This window comes from Macrotis lagotis, chromosome 2 (genome assembly GCF_037893015.1).
Source record: "Macrotis lagotis isolate mMagLag1 chromosome 2, bilby.v1.9.chrom.fasta, whole genome shotgun sequence".
Classification (NCBI taxonomy): Eukaryota; Metazoa; Chordata; class Mammalia; order Peramelemorphia; family Peramelidae; genus Macrotis; species Macrotis lagotis.
The window spans coordinates 229,460,847-229,481,434 of NC_133659.1; the positions used below are offsets into that span (position 1 = coordinate 229,460,847).

Consider the following 20,588-nt stretch of genomic DNA (forward strand, 5'->3'; position numbering starts at 1 on the left):
ATACATTATCTAAATATGAATATGTCTATTAGAAGTGATATTTATGAATACAAAAGGCATTGCTATAGAGGAAATAAATGCGACCAAAATTTGTGCACAGCTATTTTTCTTTTTCAACAGATCCAGTATTATGTAAGCAACAAGATAGAAACCAGAGAAAGATACTTTTTTTTCTATAGATGTACTCTTATGATGTGACATGGTAATTATTTGATGAATTATGTGCTTATAATTTAATTGCTTCTTGTCTTTGGTCTTTAGATGATTTTATTTTTCTCTAAGCAGGAACAGTAAATTAATAAGTTGATTTAAATGTCTTTCTTAGGAGTTTCCTATCCATTTAAGTAAATCATTTTCTGGGATCCCAATTTAACTAACAAATGAGGTAGCTTTCAGGTCACATATGTTTGAGATCAAATGGAAAGACATGAGTAGGAAGTAAGATTAAGCAAAAAAAAAAAAGAAGTAATTTTGGAGAAGAGATAGCATAAATTTGAAAATCTGACAGGTGAAAGGGAAACTGATTTGTGAAGCAACAATTTTCATCATAAAGCATAAAACAAAACAAACAAGTAAATGCTATTTCAAAGAAATCAACAAGTGTTATCTGTAGTGACAGAAATCTGTTGGGAAATATCTATAAAGTTTTAGAATAATTATTCATCTATTTTTGTAAGATGTAAAAAAGCATTACTGTTGCCTAAATACAAGATACTTCTCAACAATAGTTCTTCCAAACCCCCCCCCTTTTTTTTTAGTTTTTGCAAGGCAATGGGGTTAAGTGGCTTGCCCAAGGCCACACAGCTAGGTAATTATTAAGTATCTGAGGTCGGATTTGAACTCAGGTACTCCTGACTCCAAGGCCAGTGCTCTAATCCACTGCACCACCTAGCCGCCCCAACCCTTCTTTATTATAATCAAACTCCCCCAAATGCCAAGCCAATTAAACCAAACCAATCCAGGGACCTATCCATCATTCCATACCCAGAGTCTACCACCTTTCAGTTCTCAATGAGTCAGCTAGGTGGCACAGTGGATAGATCCTAGGGCCTGAAGTCAGGAAGAGTAGTCTTTCCTAGTTCAAATCTGATCTCAGACACTTAGTAGCTGTGTGATCCTAGGCAAGTCACTTAACTCTGCCTCAGTTTCCTCATCTATAAAATGAGCTGGAGAAGGAAATGACAAACCACTCTAGTATCTTTGGCAAGAAAACCCCAAATAGAGTCATGAAGAGTTGGATATGACTGAAAATAATTAAACAACAATATCAATGCTAGAATAGTAAAATCCAAAATAAGACTCAGTCAATAAATAAGCACTTATTAAGAACCTAATCTACTATATGCCAGTCACTGAATTAGGTGCTGAGAATACAAATACAAAAAATAAAAAGAAATGATCCAAGCTTTCAAGAAGCTTAAATGAAAAAGATTTATAAATAAGATTGATTTTGCATTTCATTATTTGATTTTTCAAACATTCTTACATTGCAAAGAGATCTTTCATTTGAATTTTTAAAAATAGGAATTTCCTTGCTACATTTAAACTATGATTTGACTTACAATTTAGCTTTAAGTAGTAGTTCTATTTGCATAAAATTGTATCACTAGAAGAATCTATATCATATGAACTTTCATATTTGCTAATATAGAAATTATTTAACAAACCTGAAATATTTAGTAAAAATAAACTAAATAGTAGATACTTCAACAAAACTCAGTAATTCCCAATAACTGTCTATGCAAAACATTAATTGCCCTTTTGGGGGGTGGGGGGAATCTAATATTTACATGCTTAAATATTTACCATACACTCTCCACTCAGGAAATCTGGGATAATTTCCTTATCAATATAATCCAGCAAGCCTCCTGGACCCTGGTAGTCATTGCCAGCATAAATAAGGAACTTCTTTCTTGTGTTATCATCAATAAATGGGCTAACCTATAAAAAAATAGAAAAGAGATCATTCTCTAGTAAGTTTCTTGACTTTAAAAATTACATTTAAAGGTTAAGAACAATTTTTCATAGTTTTCTGTAAAGTATTTTAGCATGGTACTTTTCATGCAGAAAGTCAACTAATTTTATTCTAGATAATTTTTTTTATTACAGGAGGCAAAGGGTAAGAACTATCTGAAGGTGAAAGTATTGGAAATGGTGTTTGAGAATGCTGGCTCTGCTCAAAGAGAGTCCTGGTCTAACAGGCCTCTCTTTATCTTTCCCCATAAAGTCAACATGAGGGAGAGATGAGAAGATTCCAGGTCTCCTCAAATCAGAAAATGATAAGCCAGGTGAAGAGGAAACAGAAAAGAAGAAAGAGATCATTAGACTAAAGAAAGAAATAAAAATACTTTGAAGTACAAAGCTCATATGGCCTAATCTTCAAAAAGACATTTATATGTTCTATTTTCAAACAACATTGCTACAAAGCACAAAACAGGACAAGGTTAAAAACAACTGCTATCACTGACTACACCAACTGAATCAAATCCCAGGTATAATAGCAAGGCAATATTAAGGAAAGTAGAATTTTATTCAAGAACTAATAAGCAGACTATACCATTCTAACAGTCCATGTTTAACTTGTAAACATATCTATCTAAAGGAAGAGAAATTCAACAGGGGAAGAGCAATCCACCCTCATTTTATTATGAAATCCATTTACTGGTATCAAAGAGCTAATCTGATCTCCATTTTGTTGTATGGAATTACAATCCTTGGTGCCTCCTCTGCAAATCATTTGCCCTCTGCCCAGAAGTAACTGCTGGAGAGCAAACCTCTGAGAAGCACAGTCAACATTACTTGCTACTGCTCAATTCCAGGAAACAGCTCTGTGAACTAAGCAAGCCTGTCTAGAGAGTGAAACTAGTCTTCCCATCCCCCTTTCTACTATATTCTCTCCAAAAATATTGCCAAAACTCTTGGCATCACCAAACATTTCATAATTTTTATTAATAAAAGTTTTTTAAGATAAACAAAATCTTTAAAAAATTCTTTCTTTGCTCCTTTTGCTAAATTTCACTACCACACATAAATGTTTTTTTTTTTCAAATGAGAAAGCAACTTGCTTAGTGTTCAAACTCACCAGTGTCCACAGGACAGGGAATACCCTTGGAGCTCGGAGTATAAGAAGGCGGCCCAGTGTTTCAGGGTAATTGGCTTCAACAACTTCAATAATTCTGAGTAGTGCTTTCACTCCAGGTCTCCATAAATGCCTCATGTTCAATCCTTCCAAATCTACCAGACAGGTCCATGAACTATCAATTTTAAGAAGAAAAATTTTAATCTACAAATTTAATAATTAGCACTTGATGTCTAAGGATTCTTCCAATTATTCATCTATTATGGGGTCAGGTAAGTGGCACAGTTGATAAAGCACTGGTCCCTGAGTCAGAAGGGCTTGATTTCAAATATAACCTTAGATATTTATTAGCTGTATGACCCTGGACAAGGTACTTGATCCTGACTGCTAAAATCTACTTTGCAATTTTCTTTTTTGTTTGGTAAGGCTCTTACTAATCTATGTATTTTACCACACAAACCTGTATTTGACCACATATTCAATCTTATCAGAGATGCCCTTGGAGTAGGGGTTTAAATCCTGCTGTGTAATTACATATAAATCATTGAGATTCAGTACCTTAAACACTAAGTAGTCAAATTGCAAAGCAGCTGTCAACAGTCTAGGTAGAGGAAGGTTCTTCACTGGGAAGTTCCCAGAACTAAAAATTTTTAAATGTATATCCACACATATATACTCTTTTTTTCTTCTCCCTTCCCTTCTCCTCTTTAGACCAGTAAGCAGGATAAAATTATTAGACTGCAATGCATTGTAATCCATTAAAGTATAATCTATTCTTTTTTGTTTTTATTAAATGAGTTATTTGGGAACTAAAAAAATAAAACAAGAATATACCTTCTTTTCTAGGATTCTATTAATCCCCTGTTTATAGGATATATATTGAGTCATACTAAGGTTTGGTTCCAGAGCTATCAATTATCTTTACGAGATCCCTTGAGAAAAACACAGCATACTACCTTTAAGACAACTGCCTTGATAAGAGCAAAATAGGACCACAAATAACTGGTCAGACTGAAAATAAATGACCTACCCTATATAACACGAGTTAACCAAATGAATTCAACCAAATTGGTATGATCATTAATCCCATATATAAAACTACATATAAAGGGGTGGCTAGGTGGCGCAGTGGATAGAGCGCCGGCCTTGGAGTCAGGAGCACCTGGGTTCAAATCTGACCTCAGACACTTAATAATTACCTAGTGGCCTTGGGCAAGCCACTTAACCCCACTGCCTTGGGAAAAAAAAATCTAAAAAAACCCCCTACATATATGAATGTACATATAAATATTTATAGAATCCCATTACATAGTAGTAGCCAATTGTTTTGCATCTGATGTGAAATTTTTTTATTTTTTAATTGTCTTCATACTTTTCATAAAATAATCCATGTGAATAATTTTCTAGGTACTTATTTTATTAAAATTTATTACAATTTTAAAAACACAAAACTTTAAAATTTAAAAAATAAACAATCCATGGAGTTTTACTAGGAATATTTTTAGTTTAATATCTTTAACTGTTAAAATAACCATAATACCATTCTTACCATGACAGGTGGGTATTTAGGCACAGTTCATTAAAATGTGATTTCAGTACTGTGTTGCTACTTATAATTCTTTTTCAACCACTAAACAATTAAAATAGACATTTTGTCTTCATAGTAGCTATAGCAAAAAAGGAAGCTAGGTGGTGGTGCAGTGGATGGAGCACTGGCCTGTACAGGAGTTCTAATCTAGCCTCAGACACTTGCCACTTACTAGCTGTATAACCTAATCACTTAACCCTGACTGTCTCACATCCAGGGCATCTCCAGTCATTCTGATTCATAACTAGCCAAGATGGCTCTGGAGGAGAGAGTGACTTAGCACAGCCCCCCCCACCCCACACACACACACTTAAATCCAATTGATGTGCTTGTCAAGGCATCACCTCCCTGATGTCATGGTCTTCTTCGAGAACAAAGGACAAACATCATCAGCAAAAAGCTGTTTTACACAAATGAAATATTATCTATTTAGGCTAACTTTCTTTAAAGTTGATTTTTCCTTCTACTGTTTTTCTTTGCTTTATGAAATAAAGTATAAGTATGTATCTCATAAATATCTATCAAACTTCTTCAGAGGTTACAAATGAATGAGTTTACATTCTCAACCAGTATGGCTTTGTCCTCCATTTCTTTTCACTTATATTTACTGATCAAGTCATTTCTTAGGTTCTTTTGTTCTCCTTGTAATGACAATTGATTTATATCAGTTAAAGATTATGTATGAAATTTTAACTGGTGTTAATGTCCTTTTGTCCTTAACCTATTTTCTTTATTACTTGCTTAATTAGTTCAGAATGACTGTTCCTTTTTTCCTACCTTTTTTTAAACTGATTCTGAACTTTACCAAACTGTGATGGGAATACACACAGGAGAGTTGACTGATGAAATCAAGTTTTTCCCCCATCTGTTAAGATATCAATTTGATTTTTCTTTTTGGTGATGTGATTCACTTTTTGTTATATCCTATCTGGCACCTATCTGCTTTCCTCAAATAAAGTATTTTTCATATAAAAAGACATGAAACTTCTATGAAGTCTATAAGTCTACCTCTTTCATTTCCATTTTGAAATCAAGGCTCTAAATATTAGAGGTAGACAGTCAGACTGATCCACTGGTATGCTTTAACCATCAGGAAAATAAAAGACCAACATAATGTTGAGCATAGCAACATAACAGGAGAACGTGGAGAAAAGTAATATAGGTTGGGCAGGAATGAATGGGGTGTGATCTGCAATGCTGAAATTCTTTCCAATCCAGATGGATGAGAAAGCAAAAAGCCATTTGGATAATTACAAATTTATAAATGCTAATAAAATTTATATTACTTATTTGATAAAAATCAGAACACTATTTATTCACCTGATGCCAAAATGATTTGGGAGGAGTCAAATTCTTCTTTCATGTACTATATCACAAGTTTATGAATTTTTCTTGTTCAGGTTCAGTAATAATGGCAAAAACTAGTGATAGCTCCTATTTTGTGGACAAGATGACTGACTGGATTCAAAGGCTAATGATTCATAGTTCATTATTAGTTTGGTAAAGCAGTCTCCAGTGCAGTGAGCAAGTTCATGTTAAGTTCAAGAATAATAAAGAGTCAACAAAAAACACTTTGTGCCAAAGATTATGCTAAGTCCTAGAGATATAGAAAAAAAAGTAAAAAACAATCCCTGTTCTCAAGGAACTCAATCTAATGGGGTCGACACAATGTAAAAACTATGTACAAATAAAATATATACAGGATAAATTGGTGGTAATTACAGAGGGAAGGCACTAAGATTAAGAACTAGGAAAAAATTCTTGTAGAAGGACTCTGGCTGAGACTTAAAGATAACCAGTAAAGCCAGGAGGCAGAGATGAGGAAGGAGAGAATATGAAAATGCTAGGATCTATGGCAAGGAAGTGAATGACACTGCTCACAAAGTTTGTGGAGAGAGGGTAAGGGCCAGAAAGTACTGTAAAGGTAGGAAGAAAACAGGTAATAAAGAGCTTTAAAAACTAGAGGATTTTATATTTGATCCTGAAGTAAAAGGGAGCCAATAGAGATTAATAAAAGGAGAGTGGTGAGTGTGGGGAAAGAGCGGTCAAAGCTGTGTTTTACAAAGATCAATTTGTCAGCTGAGTGGAAGAGGACCTGCCCCTTGAGTCAAGGAGATCAACCAGCAGGTTATTATAACAGACCATGCATAAGGTGACAAGGGTCTGAAATAGCAGTGTCAGAAGGGCATATATGAAAGATGTTGTGGAGGTAGAAATGTCAAAACTTGGCAAATGATTAAACATAGAGAATAAGAGAAGAAAGAACTTGAGGATGAAACCTAGGTTACAAGCATAGTTGACTTGAGAAGATGGTAATATCCAGAAGTGTAATAAGGAAGTTGGGAATGTTAGGGGGCAAAAGAGATTTCTCTGCACTCATAATGGACTGAGTGCTACTTGAGGGATCCTAGCAAATCAATTAACCTCTGAGCCCCAATTTCCTCATCTCTAGAGTGGGGAAAATAATAGCTCCTGACTCACATGGTTGGGAGAATTAAGGGGGGAAAACAGAGCATAGCAAACTTTAAAATATTGTACAAATATTATGATGATGGTAATGACAACAACTTGGCTATAACATATTCTGTAAGTGTTCAGGTCTGAAAACTGCAGTTTGAAAAGCTGGAGAGCATCAAGAGTAGAGCAACCAGCATGGTTAAAAAGCTTTGAGTTTAAGCTGTATAAGAAGAACAATTAAAGAGTATATGATTAGCCAGCAGAAGAGAAAAGTCAATTATGTAGGAGAAGGATTTGACTTGTTCTTGGTCCCAGAGGATAAAATCAATAGCCAAGAGTTGGAAGTTGATGTCAGACTTTATATCAAGAAAAACTTCCTAACAATTATAGCTGCTCCAATATAGAATTGGCTGTGTCTCAGAAGGAGGAACACTGCTCTTCCTTGGAAGTCTTCAAGTGGAAGCTATATGATGATGATGAGCAGTCTCACTTCATAAAGCAAAGTAAGGTGGTATGGATTGGAAAGTGGATGTGGAGTCCCTTCCAACTCTAATACTACATGAAATTATATATATATATAATTTGTCCATTACTTGTCCATTATTTGATATTTAAAAAAAAATCATGAGTTTAAAAATAAAACAAAAACTCCTTTTCTGTACAACTAATTGCTAAGTAGAGCTTTACTTTTTGTTTTATATATGGGTAAAATTTTTTAAACTGAAAACTAAAAATACAAATATCTAATTTGCTATCTCTAAACTTTTTTACAAATGTATTCATTTTATTATTCTATATTCAGATCTAGAAGAGAGAATAAATTTGAAGACTTTTTTATTTCAAAAATTGGCTCTCCAAGGGTGGTAAGAGATCTTTTACAGGAAGTTGTTAAGGTTAAAACTATTTTGTTATTTGCCTATTAAAAACACACCTCTAATTTTCAACTATATTATGTAAAACCAGACTTTCTTCAAAAAAAAATCATGTCATAAATGACTGAATGCTATGAGAATCCAAGTGTCTTCTATTAAGCTAGACCTTAAGGAGAGTAAGAAAAATATGTAAATACAACATTATTAAATATCTTATTTTATAAAATATATTTTCCATTTAAAATGTTATTCATGTTAATATATAATTGGCTTATTGTTTTAAAATTAATCAATATTTTAAAATTTTATCACTTTTAATTTCACATAGTATTTTCCACAAAGTCAATTCTTTTGTTCATTACTTTCCACCACATTATCTACAAGTAGAACCATTCAAAACTATTTTGTATGTGATTCAACAAGCCTATTAATTAAGCCATGTCAATGTTGCACCCAGTACTGTTTCTCCAATAAAAGCTTTTTATATTTAGGCAATTATATAACAGCCTTACAAAGTAAAAGCAATCTTTGTGATGCTACATAGTTTTGTTTTGTTTTTTTAGGTTGTTTTTTTTTTTGTAAGGCAAATGGGGTTAAGTGGCTTGCCCAAGGCCACACAGCTAGGTAATTATTAAGTGTCTGAGACCAGATTTGAACACAGGTACTCCTGACTCCAAGGCCGGTGCTTTATCCACTGCGCCACCTAGCCGCCCCCTGTTACATAGTTTTGATAGCAAAAATTTGTTTTTGCTAATAATGTTCATTAAAAGCAACAATTTTTTTCTGAAAAAAAATTTTCTTGTAATGCCCACATATACTGCATATACAATTTTAAGATGTTATTTAAATTGATTAGGTTTTATGCTACTTTCAGCTAAGTCTTTCAAAGAAAGCAAATACAGAAGTCTTTCCTTTTCATTAGCAGTAGTACAATCTCACTTAATAGTGGTGGATCATTTGAATGTCTTACTGTGTGTATGTCTGCTACTTATTTAAACCAATTATGTATTTATCCAGTTTGCTATACTGAATTAACCAAAACTAATGACAATGAAAAATAAAAGGATATTATATACTTTTAATTTCTAACTAAAGATTAAGTGAGTTTATAGTCTAAACATTTAAAGTGTTTGTCAAGCTGCACAATGACTGCATCATCTCTATTATAAAGCCTATGCAACTTGACAACAATGCTGGTAGAGCAGTTTAAAGTTAAATTCAACATACATTGACTTATATTTGACTTTGTACATATTACAGTATTGGGTTAAATTTGAGTTGGAAGGAATTTGTCATCCTAGTTTACTTTGTGAGCTTTATTTTAACTAAAATAGCTACATTATGCATGAATTATACTAAAATATATTCAACAATTTCCACCTCTGCTTTATTCTCCCTTAAAATAGAGATCTATATTCCTTTACTCCCACTCTATGATAATGCCCACAAGTTTGGAGCACTCTTATTTGCATTTATTTTTTAACTTTCAGGACTCAAAACTATTCTTTTCTAGAGACTTCAGGCATTGCTTCAAACAACTCACCTTAATCTATTTAATAGATAGTCTTATTAGGCTGAACATAATTTCAAAATCTCATGTTTACCTGATAGGTCGGCCAAAGACTTTTGTATTTTCTTCACATCTTCTTAAACCTTCTTCATTTATTGAGAGAACCTGTGTATGAATATAGAATATCCACAAAACATTTACCTTAGGCATAAAGAGGTGTAACTACAGAATTATATTGAAAGGACAATAAAAATTAATGTTCTCTAAAAATGATGCTATTTTCAATAAAAATAATGTACAAGGGACATCTGCTATTAAAGTCATAGACTTACATATTTTTATGAGTCATTAGAGAATACATTTAGTATCCAAAGGGTCCTTTGGAGGTCTTCTTATATAACCTCTCATTTTACAATTGAGGAAACAGAGTCCTAAAAAATTCACCCAAGATTATAAAGGCAGAAAGAAGTGGCAGACATAGGATTCCAACTCAGTCCCTTTGACTCCAAATATAGTACTTTTTGGCCATTCATGTGCATATGACATAAGAATGTCAAAAACAGCATCTTTGGATGCAAAAGTCACATTATTTTATTTACATGGAAATTTAAACAGAATGAAGGAATTTAGAATATTCTAGGTACTATTTCTTCTATACTCCTAAATGTAAGAGCATTTTGGCACTGAAGTATCTTAGCTAAGTGACAAAAATATTAGCACTTTTCTTTTCAAATTGAGTAGATCATTCCCTGATAACATATTGGAAATGTGACACCATCCATTTCATAACTTTTAACTGTGGATATACCAAGGTTCTCTCTGTCTATATCTCTCTTCTGTCTATACTGTCTGGGAAGTCTTAACAGTTTCCATAAGTTTAATTAATTTCTATTCAGATGACTACTGGATTTATTTATCTACCACTAATATCTCTCCTTAGCTCTAGCACCACATCACCAACTGCCTAATGTACTGAATGTTCTGCAGGCATCTCAATTTAATATGTCCAAAACAGAAGTCATTATTTCTCCCAAAAACCTACCCTTGTTCCAGTCAGTCTGGTTGCAGCCTTGGTGGAATTCTCAACTACATATCTTTAATATCTAACTGGGTTCCAAATTTCGTCATTTCTGCATCCAAAAATCTCTCCCATCTGTCCCCCTTCTCTCCACTCACACAACCCTCACCCTGGTTTGAATTGTCAGTACTGTCCCTTGGATTAATTTAACAGTCTATTTAATGAACATCCTAACTCAAGCTTCTCCATATTCCAATCTTTTCCCCATATAGCTGTCAGTGTGATATTCCTAAAGCTCAGGTCTGAACTAAATCATTCCCCTATTACCTCTTGGATTAAATATATTCTCCATCTTACATTTAAATTTCTAGCCTTATTATATCTTACTCCCCTTCACTTTCCCTATGATCCAATTGGTTTTCTGTCTGTTTTTCCTCCATGGTATTCCATCTTTTATATTTATACCTCTGCATTAGTACATTCCTTCCCAGGAATGTATTCCCTCTCCTCACTTTGACCTGTTAGAACCCAAGTATCATAAGCACTCAAGGTAGTCAAGTACCACCCTCTAAAGCTTTTCTTGCTCTTCAAGCTGCTAGACCCCTCTTCCCCATCCTAAAATAACTCACATATTTTGTCTTTATCTTTAATTTGCCTACATTTCTGCATGTTGTTATTCCTGACAGAATGAAAGCTCCCTGAAGACAGGGGTTGTTTCCACTTTTATCTGAATTTTTAGTGCCTCACACAGTGCCTAGCACATAGCAGACACTTAAATGCATGTTTTTGGGTTTGTTTGTTTTTTTTAGATTTTTCAAGGCAAAGGGGTTAAGTGGCTTGCCCAAGGCCACACAGCTAGGAATCCAGGTACTCCTGACTCCAAGGCCGGTGCTCTATTCACTGCACCACCTAGCTGCCCCCACTTAAATACATGTTGACTGATTGACTGACCAATACTCTGTAAAGAGTTCAGTCCATAAGTACATTCAAGTTGTGAAAACAGGCTATTTTCACAAAAGAATAATATTTATAACACTATGGTAATATTAGCATGGTAAATTGTGAAATTAAAAAATGTTTTTAATGTAAATCTACACAAACTTACATATCTCAGCAAAGCCTCTTCTCCAAGCGCTCTAACTAAACCTTTGGTATCCATCTGTCCAAGCCTAAGAACGTAGAGAGGACGTCCATCTGAGAAAAAGAGACCAAAAAATGAGTCATAGAACTTTGTCTCCTATATCCTAGTCAAATTGTAAATTATTTCTCACTACTAAAAGCAATAATCATGAGACTGGAACTGAACATATAATTCTATGAAGTGCTAAGTATAGGATTTAATAGTAGTAGTTGTCAAGTCTCAATCTCAATATTACTACATTTTAACTGCAATACTTCTAAAACATTAAAGTTGCTTTATTTTTAATACTTAAAAAAGACCCTTATAGGGGCAGCTAGGTGGCATAGTGGATAAAGCACCGGCCCTGGAGTCAGGAGTACCTGGGTTCAAATCCGGTCTCATCGACACTTAACAATTACCTAGCTGTGTGGCCTTGGGCAAACTTAACCCCGTTTGCCTTGCAAAAAAACTAAAAAAAAAAAACCTAAAAAAAAGAGCCTCAAAGAGACCTAAGTTCAGATTCAAAAAACTATTCTTTTTTTTAAACTATTAATTCTTAAATAAGAACTGTTAAAAAGGGTTATTATTAAAATGGATCTTTTTTAATGCTATGGAAATTTCCTGAAATAGGTTTTACACAAGAAACATGGCAATTTATATACAAGAAAACATCATAGAATGTTTTGTACCAAAGCATTTCAGCACTACTTCAATGAGTGACAAGAGTTCTGAAGTAGAAATGAGATGACATATATTAGTTCCAGGCTCTTAACTCATTCAGTGATCAGAGACTTCTCTGGATTTCCATTTTCTAATCTTTAAAAATGAGAAAAAGACTATAATATCTCCCATGAAGGTCAGTTTTAATATTTGAGGCAGGAGTGAAGCCCAAACAACCCTTATAAAATTTCCTGTGACCTCCCCTCTTTGAGAATTTAATCTTTGTAACCTTTATATTCCTAAAGCATAATAACAATAGGTTATAACCTTGCTAAATGAAGCATTACAAATAAGCATTAACTCCCTAACATTTAATTTTTCTTCTAGAAAGGGGGTGCAAGCAAGAACTGTGAAAAGTGAAGCCTGGGTAAAAACCTGAGTCTTTTCTTATATTTTTCCTCCCCCCACTTTATTTATTGTGGTTCTATTGATTTCACTGGAGCTATAACTGAGTTTAAATTTCAAAAAAGAAATACTTAAAGAATTAGAGCTTGAAGGTCTCCAGAATACTGAATGACTCTTCCAAGACAGATTTATGGAAAGAAATGAGTAAGAATTAAGCTGGGCAAAAAGCAGAGATGGACTGAGAACTGTAATGATGCAGTTTTAATTAAATTATACAAAATAACCCCCCCCTTTTAACTGAGAAGGAAATTGATAACAAAAATAAAACCATTTGCCTGAAAACAAACTAAATCATATATAGATGCAGTTTTATGTCCTAATTACTAAGGTCATTACTTTAAACTACATTCTCTGGCAACATAGGTTGGTATGTACTGGTTCTGAGGAAAAAGGAAAGAAAGCTATATTTTATAAACTATATTAAACTGTTGAATATTCTAAATTAGAACTACTAGCATACATATCTATAGAAGGTCAGTAGTTCATTCAATTTATGAAGGGATATAACAACAGTCATACTGTACTTAATATTTAAATTGTTATAAGAATACCATACAGTCCATACCTTTGTCATGATGATGCCAACCTCCTGCATAGTAATCTTGAAGTACTTGTGGAGGGTTCCATGTATCAAGAATATAGTCCACTTGGTGCTGCTTTCGCCAGGTTAATGACTGACACATGATTTCTCTAGCTTTGTCAATATTAAAGTCACGAGCACGGAGGAAACGTAATATATGTTCATCTTTGGGGATCTACAAAGAAAAAGAAGAGTCAATGTTAAAAATATATATGCACTCTGAGATATCACCTCACACCTTTTAGACTGGCCGATATGACCAGAAAGGACAATGATCAATGTTGGAAGAGATGTGCGAAATCTGGGACACTATTACATTGTTGGTGGAGCTGTGAACTCATTCAACCTTTCTGGAGAGCAATTTGGGATTATGCTCAAAGGGCAACAAAAATGTGCATACCCTTTGATCCAGCAATACCACTACTGGGTTTATACCCTGAAGAGAATATGAAAAAGGGTAAAAACATCACTTGTACAAAAATATAGCAGCCCTGTTTGTGGTGGTAAAGAATTGGAAATTAAGTGAATGTCCTTCAATTGGGGAATGGCTTAACCAACTGTGGTATATGTATGTCATGGAACACTATTGTTCTATGAGAAACCAAGAGGGATGGGAATTCAGGGAAGCCTGGAGGGAATTGTATGAACTGATGCTGAGTGAGATAAGCAGAACCAGAAAAACACTGTACACCCTAAGAGCAACATGGGGGTGATGATCAACCTTGATGGACTTGCTCATCCCTTCAGTGCAACAACCAAGGACAATTTTGGTCTATCTGCAATGGAGAATACCATCTGTACCCAGAGAAAAACTTATGGACTTTGAACAAAAACCAAAAACTATTATTGTCAAATTAGGAAAAAAAAAGTTATATTATTATGTAAGTTTACTATCTCATACTTTATTTTTCTTCCTTAAGGATATGATTTCTCTGTCATCACATTCAACTGAGATCAATATATAACATGGAATCAATGTAAAGACTAATAGAATGCCTTCTGTGGGGGGTGGGGGAGAGAAGCAAGAATGGGGGAAAAACTGTAAAACTCAAAATAAATAAAATCTTTCTTAAAAATAAAAAAAAATACATACAAAGAGAATCTAACTTTAGCACCACTCCTCCCTCTAACTTACACCTAATTTCTCATGGGTTATGGGATAACGTAGTAGAATTATCATTTGGAAAATCATTAAATGATTCTTTTTATTACTTCATTTGGTTTTAGCACAGCATAAGACATAGCTATGAAAAGCCTATAAAAAAATAAGTGTTCATGTTCAGATAAATAATAATGATCCCAGAAAACCTTCACTATCATTTCTTTGGTAACATATCTGATGCTAAGTTTTTACAGCTGGAAAATGTGTTAGAAGTCAGTGAGCTGATTTTCACATAAACTAGTTTGCATTGCTCTCCTGGACCTTTACTGTACTTCTACTCCTAGCAAATGTTCAATGTTCATATGATTAACATGTTAAGTTCATTCCAAATCACTATTAAAGTTCTTCAAAAATATTCAACATACCAATGAAAAGTAAGAAGCACCCAAGTTTATAATGCAAATGACAGTGTAGTTCAAATAATTGATCTCTGGTATGGAGTGAGATTGAACAGAAGATCAATTTAATGGAATGCTTTATCTTCTCTAGGAAGTTGTACCTATATCCATATAAACCAAAGCTGAGCTCCTTTCATTATCCACAACTATACAAATCACTGCAAAGTTCTACACATTTAAAAGAGGAGGAATGGAATGGTGGAAAACTTCAAGGATAATTCACAGTCCTTTCAAATTAACCACATAAGTATTAAGTAGTAGTAGTAGTAGTAGCAGCAGCAACAGCAGCAGTAGTGGTAGTAAATACATACTACTAAATTTTAACTGCATTAATTCTGGATATTCAAAAAAGTACCTGGTTTAAAGTTTTCAAAGAAGCCTAAACTAGGGTTCAAAAACTATAATTATTTTTAAAAGCTATAACTGCTGAACTATTTTAATTTAGTGATCAGAACTTTTTTATGTTAATGGAAATTTTCCATAATAGGTTTTATGTGAGAAACATGGCAAATTATATTCAGGAAAACCTCACAGCATGCTTCCTTCCAAAGCATTTCAGCACTACATGAAATAAATAATGATCTAATCACTTTTAGATTTAAGGGGAATAACACCAACTGATAGTTGGGAATATGTGTTCCTTATGTGGGAAGAAAGCGAAGAGTAAGATTATAATTAGTTCCCTACATTGAATTATTTTATTTTTCTGCTTAGGTTTGCTTTAAGACAGTGAGAATTTCAGCTCTATTACTCATTCCTTACTTTGCCCTTATGGGTTTCCTGGAGCCACTGTCGAAGCCTAATCAGGCAGCTTTCCTGTAGTGGAGTCAAATCACCCAGATACCTCTTGATGTAATCTGCATCCAATTTGTCTGAAACAAATAATTTATACAATTTAATTAATTTAGATGGAAAACTCCAAATACTTGGGGTAAGAAAAATTTTAATTGTGGTCTTTCTATAGAGCAGTATATTCAAAACTTAAACCTCTTTTGTTATTCAATACTGTTTAAGCAACTCCATAAACATTTGATAAAAATCTATTAGATGGCAGTCATTGGGGAATGATAAGATAAAAAATTGACAGTCTTTGCCCTCTAGAAACTTATATTCTACTTTGGGATGGAGGATAAGGGAAGAAGATAACATACATGTATACATACAATATGTATATATTTTATATGTATTAGAGATTAAAGAGATAAAACAATTGTAGAAAACCTTGAGGGAAAGAAAATTTTCATGTTAGAAAAGGAAACACAAAAATTTATAAGAATACAAATCATTCCCCAATTGATAAATGGTCACTGAATATGAACAGTTTTCCAATGAAGAAATTAATGTTATCTAGTCAAATGAAAAAATGCTCTAAATCACTACAGAAATGCATTTTAAAACAATTCTTAGGTACCATCTCACACCTATCAGATTGGCTAAAATAACAAAAAAAGAAAATGATCAACATTGAAGAGGATAGGAGAAAATGGGGACACTAATGCACCATTGGAGTTATGAAACTATCCAACCACTTTTTTTTTACATTTTAACATTTTAGTTTTCCAATTATATACAATAGTAATATGTACCCATCATTTTTTATTTTTAAAGATTTTATTTGAGTTTTGAGTTTTACAATTTTTCTCCCAATCTTATCTCCCCCCCCCAGAAAGCAATCTGCCAGTCTTTATTTTGTTTCCATGTTGTACAATGATCCAAATTGAATGTGATGATCACATCCTTAAGGAAGAAACAAAAAGTGTAAGAGATAACAAGATCAGACAATCTGTCTTTTTCCCCTAAATTAAAGGGAATAGTCCTTAAAATTTGTTCAAACTCCACGGCTCCAACTGGATACAGATGGTATTCTCCATTGCAGACAACCCAAAATTGTCCCTGGTTGTTTCACTGATGGAACGAGCAAGTCCATCAAGGTTGAACATCATCCCCATGTTGCTGTTAGGGTGTACAGGGTTTTTCTGGTTCTGCTCATCTCACCCAGCATCAGTTCATGCAAATCCCTCCAGGCCTTCCCTGAATTCCTGTCCCTCCTGGTTTCTAATAGAAAAATAGAAACCAAGAGGAACATATACCACAGTTTGCTAAGTCATTCCCCAATTGAAGGACATTTACTTGATTTCCAATTCTTTGCCACCACAAACAGGGCTGCTATGAATATTTTTGTACAAGTGATATTTTTACCCTTTTCATCATCTCTTCAGGGTATAGACCCAGTTAGTGGTACTGCTGGATCAAAGGGTATGCTCATTTTTGTTGCCCTTTGGGTGTAGTTCAAAATTTCTCTCCAGAAAGGTTGGATGAGTTCACAGCTCCACCAACAGTGTAATAGTGTCCCAGATTTCCCACAACCCTTCCAACAATGATCATTATCCTTTTTGGTCATATTGGCCAGTCTGAGAGGTGTGAGGTGGTACCTCAGAGAAGCTTTGATCTGCATTTCTCTAATAATTAATGATTTAGAGCAATTTTTCATATGGCTATGGATTGCTTTGATCTCCTTATCTGTAAATTGCCTTTGCATATCCTTTGACCATTTGTCAATTGGGGAATTTTTTTTTTAATATGACTCAGTTCTCTGTATATTTTAGAAATGAATCCTTTGTCAGAATCATTAGTTGTAAAGATTGTTTCCCAATTTAGTACAATTTTTTATCTTGGTTACAATAGTTTTGTCTATGCAAAAGCTTTTTAATTTAATGTAATCGAAATCATCTAGTTTGTTTTAGGTGATGTTCTCCATCTCTTTGTTAGTAATAAACTACTCCGCTTTCCATAGATCTGACAGTGTACCCATTATTTTTTGCAAGGCTCTGAATTCTACAATCCCCCCCCCCCCGAAGGCTGTCTGACAGTCTCTACATTGTTTCCTTGCCATACATTAATGTAAATTGAATATGTTGTGTTTTTTTTTGCTAGGCAATAGGATTAAGTGGCTTGCCCAAGGCCACACAGCTAGGTAATTATTAAGTGTCTGAGACCGATTTGAACTCAGGTACTCCTGACTCCAGGGCTGGTGCTTTATCCACTGTGCCACCTAGCCGCCCTAAATTGAATGTTATAAGAGTAAACATGAGAATAAACACAACCCCCCCCCCCAGAAGATGAGAAATCTCAAGAATAGAAAGAGAGAGAAAAAAAATATTGTACTTCAGTCTGTGTTCAGATTCCAATGGTTCTGTCTCTGGGGTGAGTTGCTTTCTTTATCATAAGTCCAACCAGAGAAGTTACTTCAATATTTTTCCCCTCAGTTGCTATTACTAGCTATACCTCCACTCTGTTTCTCTCCACTCTCATTTATTCTATTCTTTCTCTCCTTTCATCCTGGCCCTGTCCAAAAGTGTGTTGCATCTGAGTACCCTCTCTCCCTTGATCTTCCCTCTCTTCAATCACCTATTCCCCCCTTCCCTCCCCACATTCCCCCTCCTGTCCCTTTCCTCCCATCCTTCTCCAGGGCAAGATAGATTTCCTCACCCTATAAAGTGTGTATATTATTTCCTCCCCTGAGCCATTTCTGATGAGAATGAAGGCTCACTCAATTCCCCTTGCCTTCTCCCCTCTCCACTCCATTGAAAAAAGCTTTTTCTTGACTCTTATGTGAAATCTCTCAGCTTTTTCTTCATCTCCTTTTCCTTCCTCCCAGTACTTTCCCCCATCGCCCATTAACTCCATCCCTTTACCACACCATACCATTATATTTTGCTCCTTCCTATGTCCTGTCTATATATGCTCCTTCTAACAGCACTTATAAATGAGAAAGTTCATATGAGTTATCAATATCTTCTTCCCATGAAGGAATACAACAGTTCAGCATCATCAAGTTCCTCATAGTTAGTCCCTCTCATCCACTCCCTCTATGGTTCACCAGAGTCTTGTACTTGGAGGTCAAACTTTTTGTTTGGCTCTGGTTGGCTCAATAGGAAAGTTTGAAAGTCCCCTGTTTCATTCAAAGTCCATCTTTTCCCCCTGAAAGAGGATGTTCAGTTTTGCTGGGTAGTTGATTCTAGGTTGTAAACCAAGATCTTTTGCCTTCAGGAATATCATATTCCAATCCCTACAAGCCATTAATGTAGATGCTGTCAGATCCTATGTAATCCTGACTATGGAGCCTTGGCAGTTGAATTGTTTGTTTCTGGCAGCTTTTAGAATTTTCTCTTTGTTTTAGGAGTTTTGGAATTTAGCTATAATATTCCTGGAAGTTGTTCTTTTGGGATCTCTTTCAGGGGGTGACCAGTGAATTCTTTTGATTTCTATTTTACCCTCAGCTTCTAGGATCTCAGGACAATTTTGCTGTACTATTTCTTGAAAAATGAAGTCTAGGCTCTTCTGGTTGTGGCTTTCAGATAGCCCAATAATTTTTAAATTATTTCTTCTAGATGTTTTCAAAGTTGGTTGTTTTTTTCCAATTAGATATTTCACATTTTCTTCTAATTTTTGGCTTTTTTGGAAGAGTTTTATTTCTTTCTGATTTCTTATAAAGTCATCAGCTTCCTTTAGTTCCATTTTTGCATTTCAAGGAGTTATTTTCTTAAGAGTTTTTTTATCTCCTTTTCCAGCTGGCCAATTCTGCTTTTTAAGGCATTCTTCTCATATGCCTTTTGTTTTGCTTTTTTTCATTAGGCCTAAACTAGTTTTTAACATATTATTTTCTTCAGTATTTTTTTGCATATCTTTCACCAAGCTTTTGATTTGGTTTTCATGATTTTTCTGCATTGCTCTCATTTCTTCTCCCAATTTTTCCTCAACCTCCCTTAATTGCTTTTTAAAGTCTTTTTTGAGGTCATCCATAGCCTGAGCCCATTTTCTATTTCTCTTGGAGGTTTTGGATACAGAAGCTTTGATTTTATCATCATCTGAGTATGTGTTTTGATCTTCCATGGAACTAAAGTAATTCTGTATGGTCAGATTCTTCTTTTTCTGTTGTTTACTCATTTCCTCAGCCCAAGACTAATTTACAACATTTCTAAGGCTTTGGGTTGGTTTTTGTGGGGGGGATACCCCACTGGGACCTTTATTCCTCCAAGATCTTATGCTCTCTAGTCTGTGCTTTGACATGTAGCTCTCCCTGGGTCTATAAGGAGGGATTCAGCTATCTTAGGATGGAAGCCCAAACTGTAGCCCGGGTCTGAGTATAGGCAAACAGCAGAGTCCTACCCCAGGGAGAGCAGAGAAATCTCTGTAGACTTTCCTTACTGTCTCTGGGGGTACAGGCTGCTTTCTTTAGATGCTTGCTGCAGATTCTGCAGCCCAGGATCCTTACTCTACACTCACACAGGTGCCCCAGAGTTCTCTCACCATCCCTTCAAGCTGTTGCTGATGATCTCTGGGTTGCACAGGGCTGGGCTGGACTGCGCCGAGGTGTTTTTTCCAACCCCTGGTCCTGGTGAAACACACCTTTCCTGCAGAACTTCTAAGTTATCTTGTATTGGGAAAATGTATCACTCATTCTTTCTGTGGGTTCTGCCCCTCTAAATTTTGGCTAGAGCCATCCTTTGTTAGTTGTTTTGGAGTTTGGGGGGGTGGGTCGGAGTTCTCAGGAAATGCTGTCTTCATACTGCCATCTTGGCTCTGTCCAGAAGCTATCCAACCATTCTTGAAAGCAACTGGTATGCCCAAGGATCTATCAAATTGCGTTTACCTTTTGATCCAGTAATACCACTTCTA

At 34.8% G+C, this 20,588-nt stretch overlaps 1 protein-coding gene across 3 annotated transcripts in view; it reads right to left on the minus strand.

Annotated features, from left to right (window-relative positions):
- The window catches only part of SEC14L1 (SEC14 like lipid binding 1), a 104,356-nt gene that overhangs the window by 23,272 nt on the left and 60,496 nt on the right, over positions 1 to 20,588 (minus strand). For all 3 annotated transcript variants that reach the window (XM_074225082.1, XM_074225081.1, XM_074225083.1), the window contains exons 7-12: positions 15,672 to 15,781; positions 13,335 to 13,524; positions 11,630 to 11,718; positions 9,601 to 9,671; positions 3,083 to 3,254; positions 1,807 to 1,941 (exon numbers count right to left, since the gene is read on the minus strand). In XM_074225082.1, the coding sequence (XP_074081183.1) occupies positions 1,807 to 1,941; positions 3,083 to 3,254; positions 9,601 to 9,671; positions 11,630 to 11,718; positions 13,335 to 13,524; positions 15,672 to 15,781 (767 nt within the window). The remainder of the gene's footprint in view (positions 1 to 1,806; positions 1,942 to 3,082; positions 3,255 to 9,600; positions 9,672 to 11,629; positions 11,719 to 13,334; positions 13,525 to 15,671; positions 15,782 to 20,588) is intronic.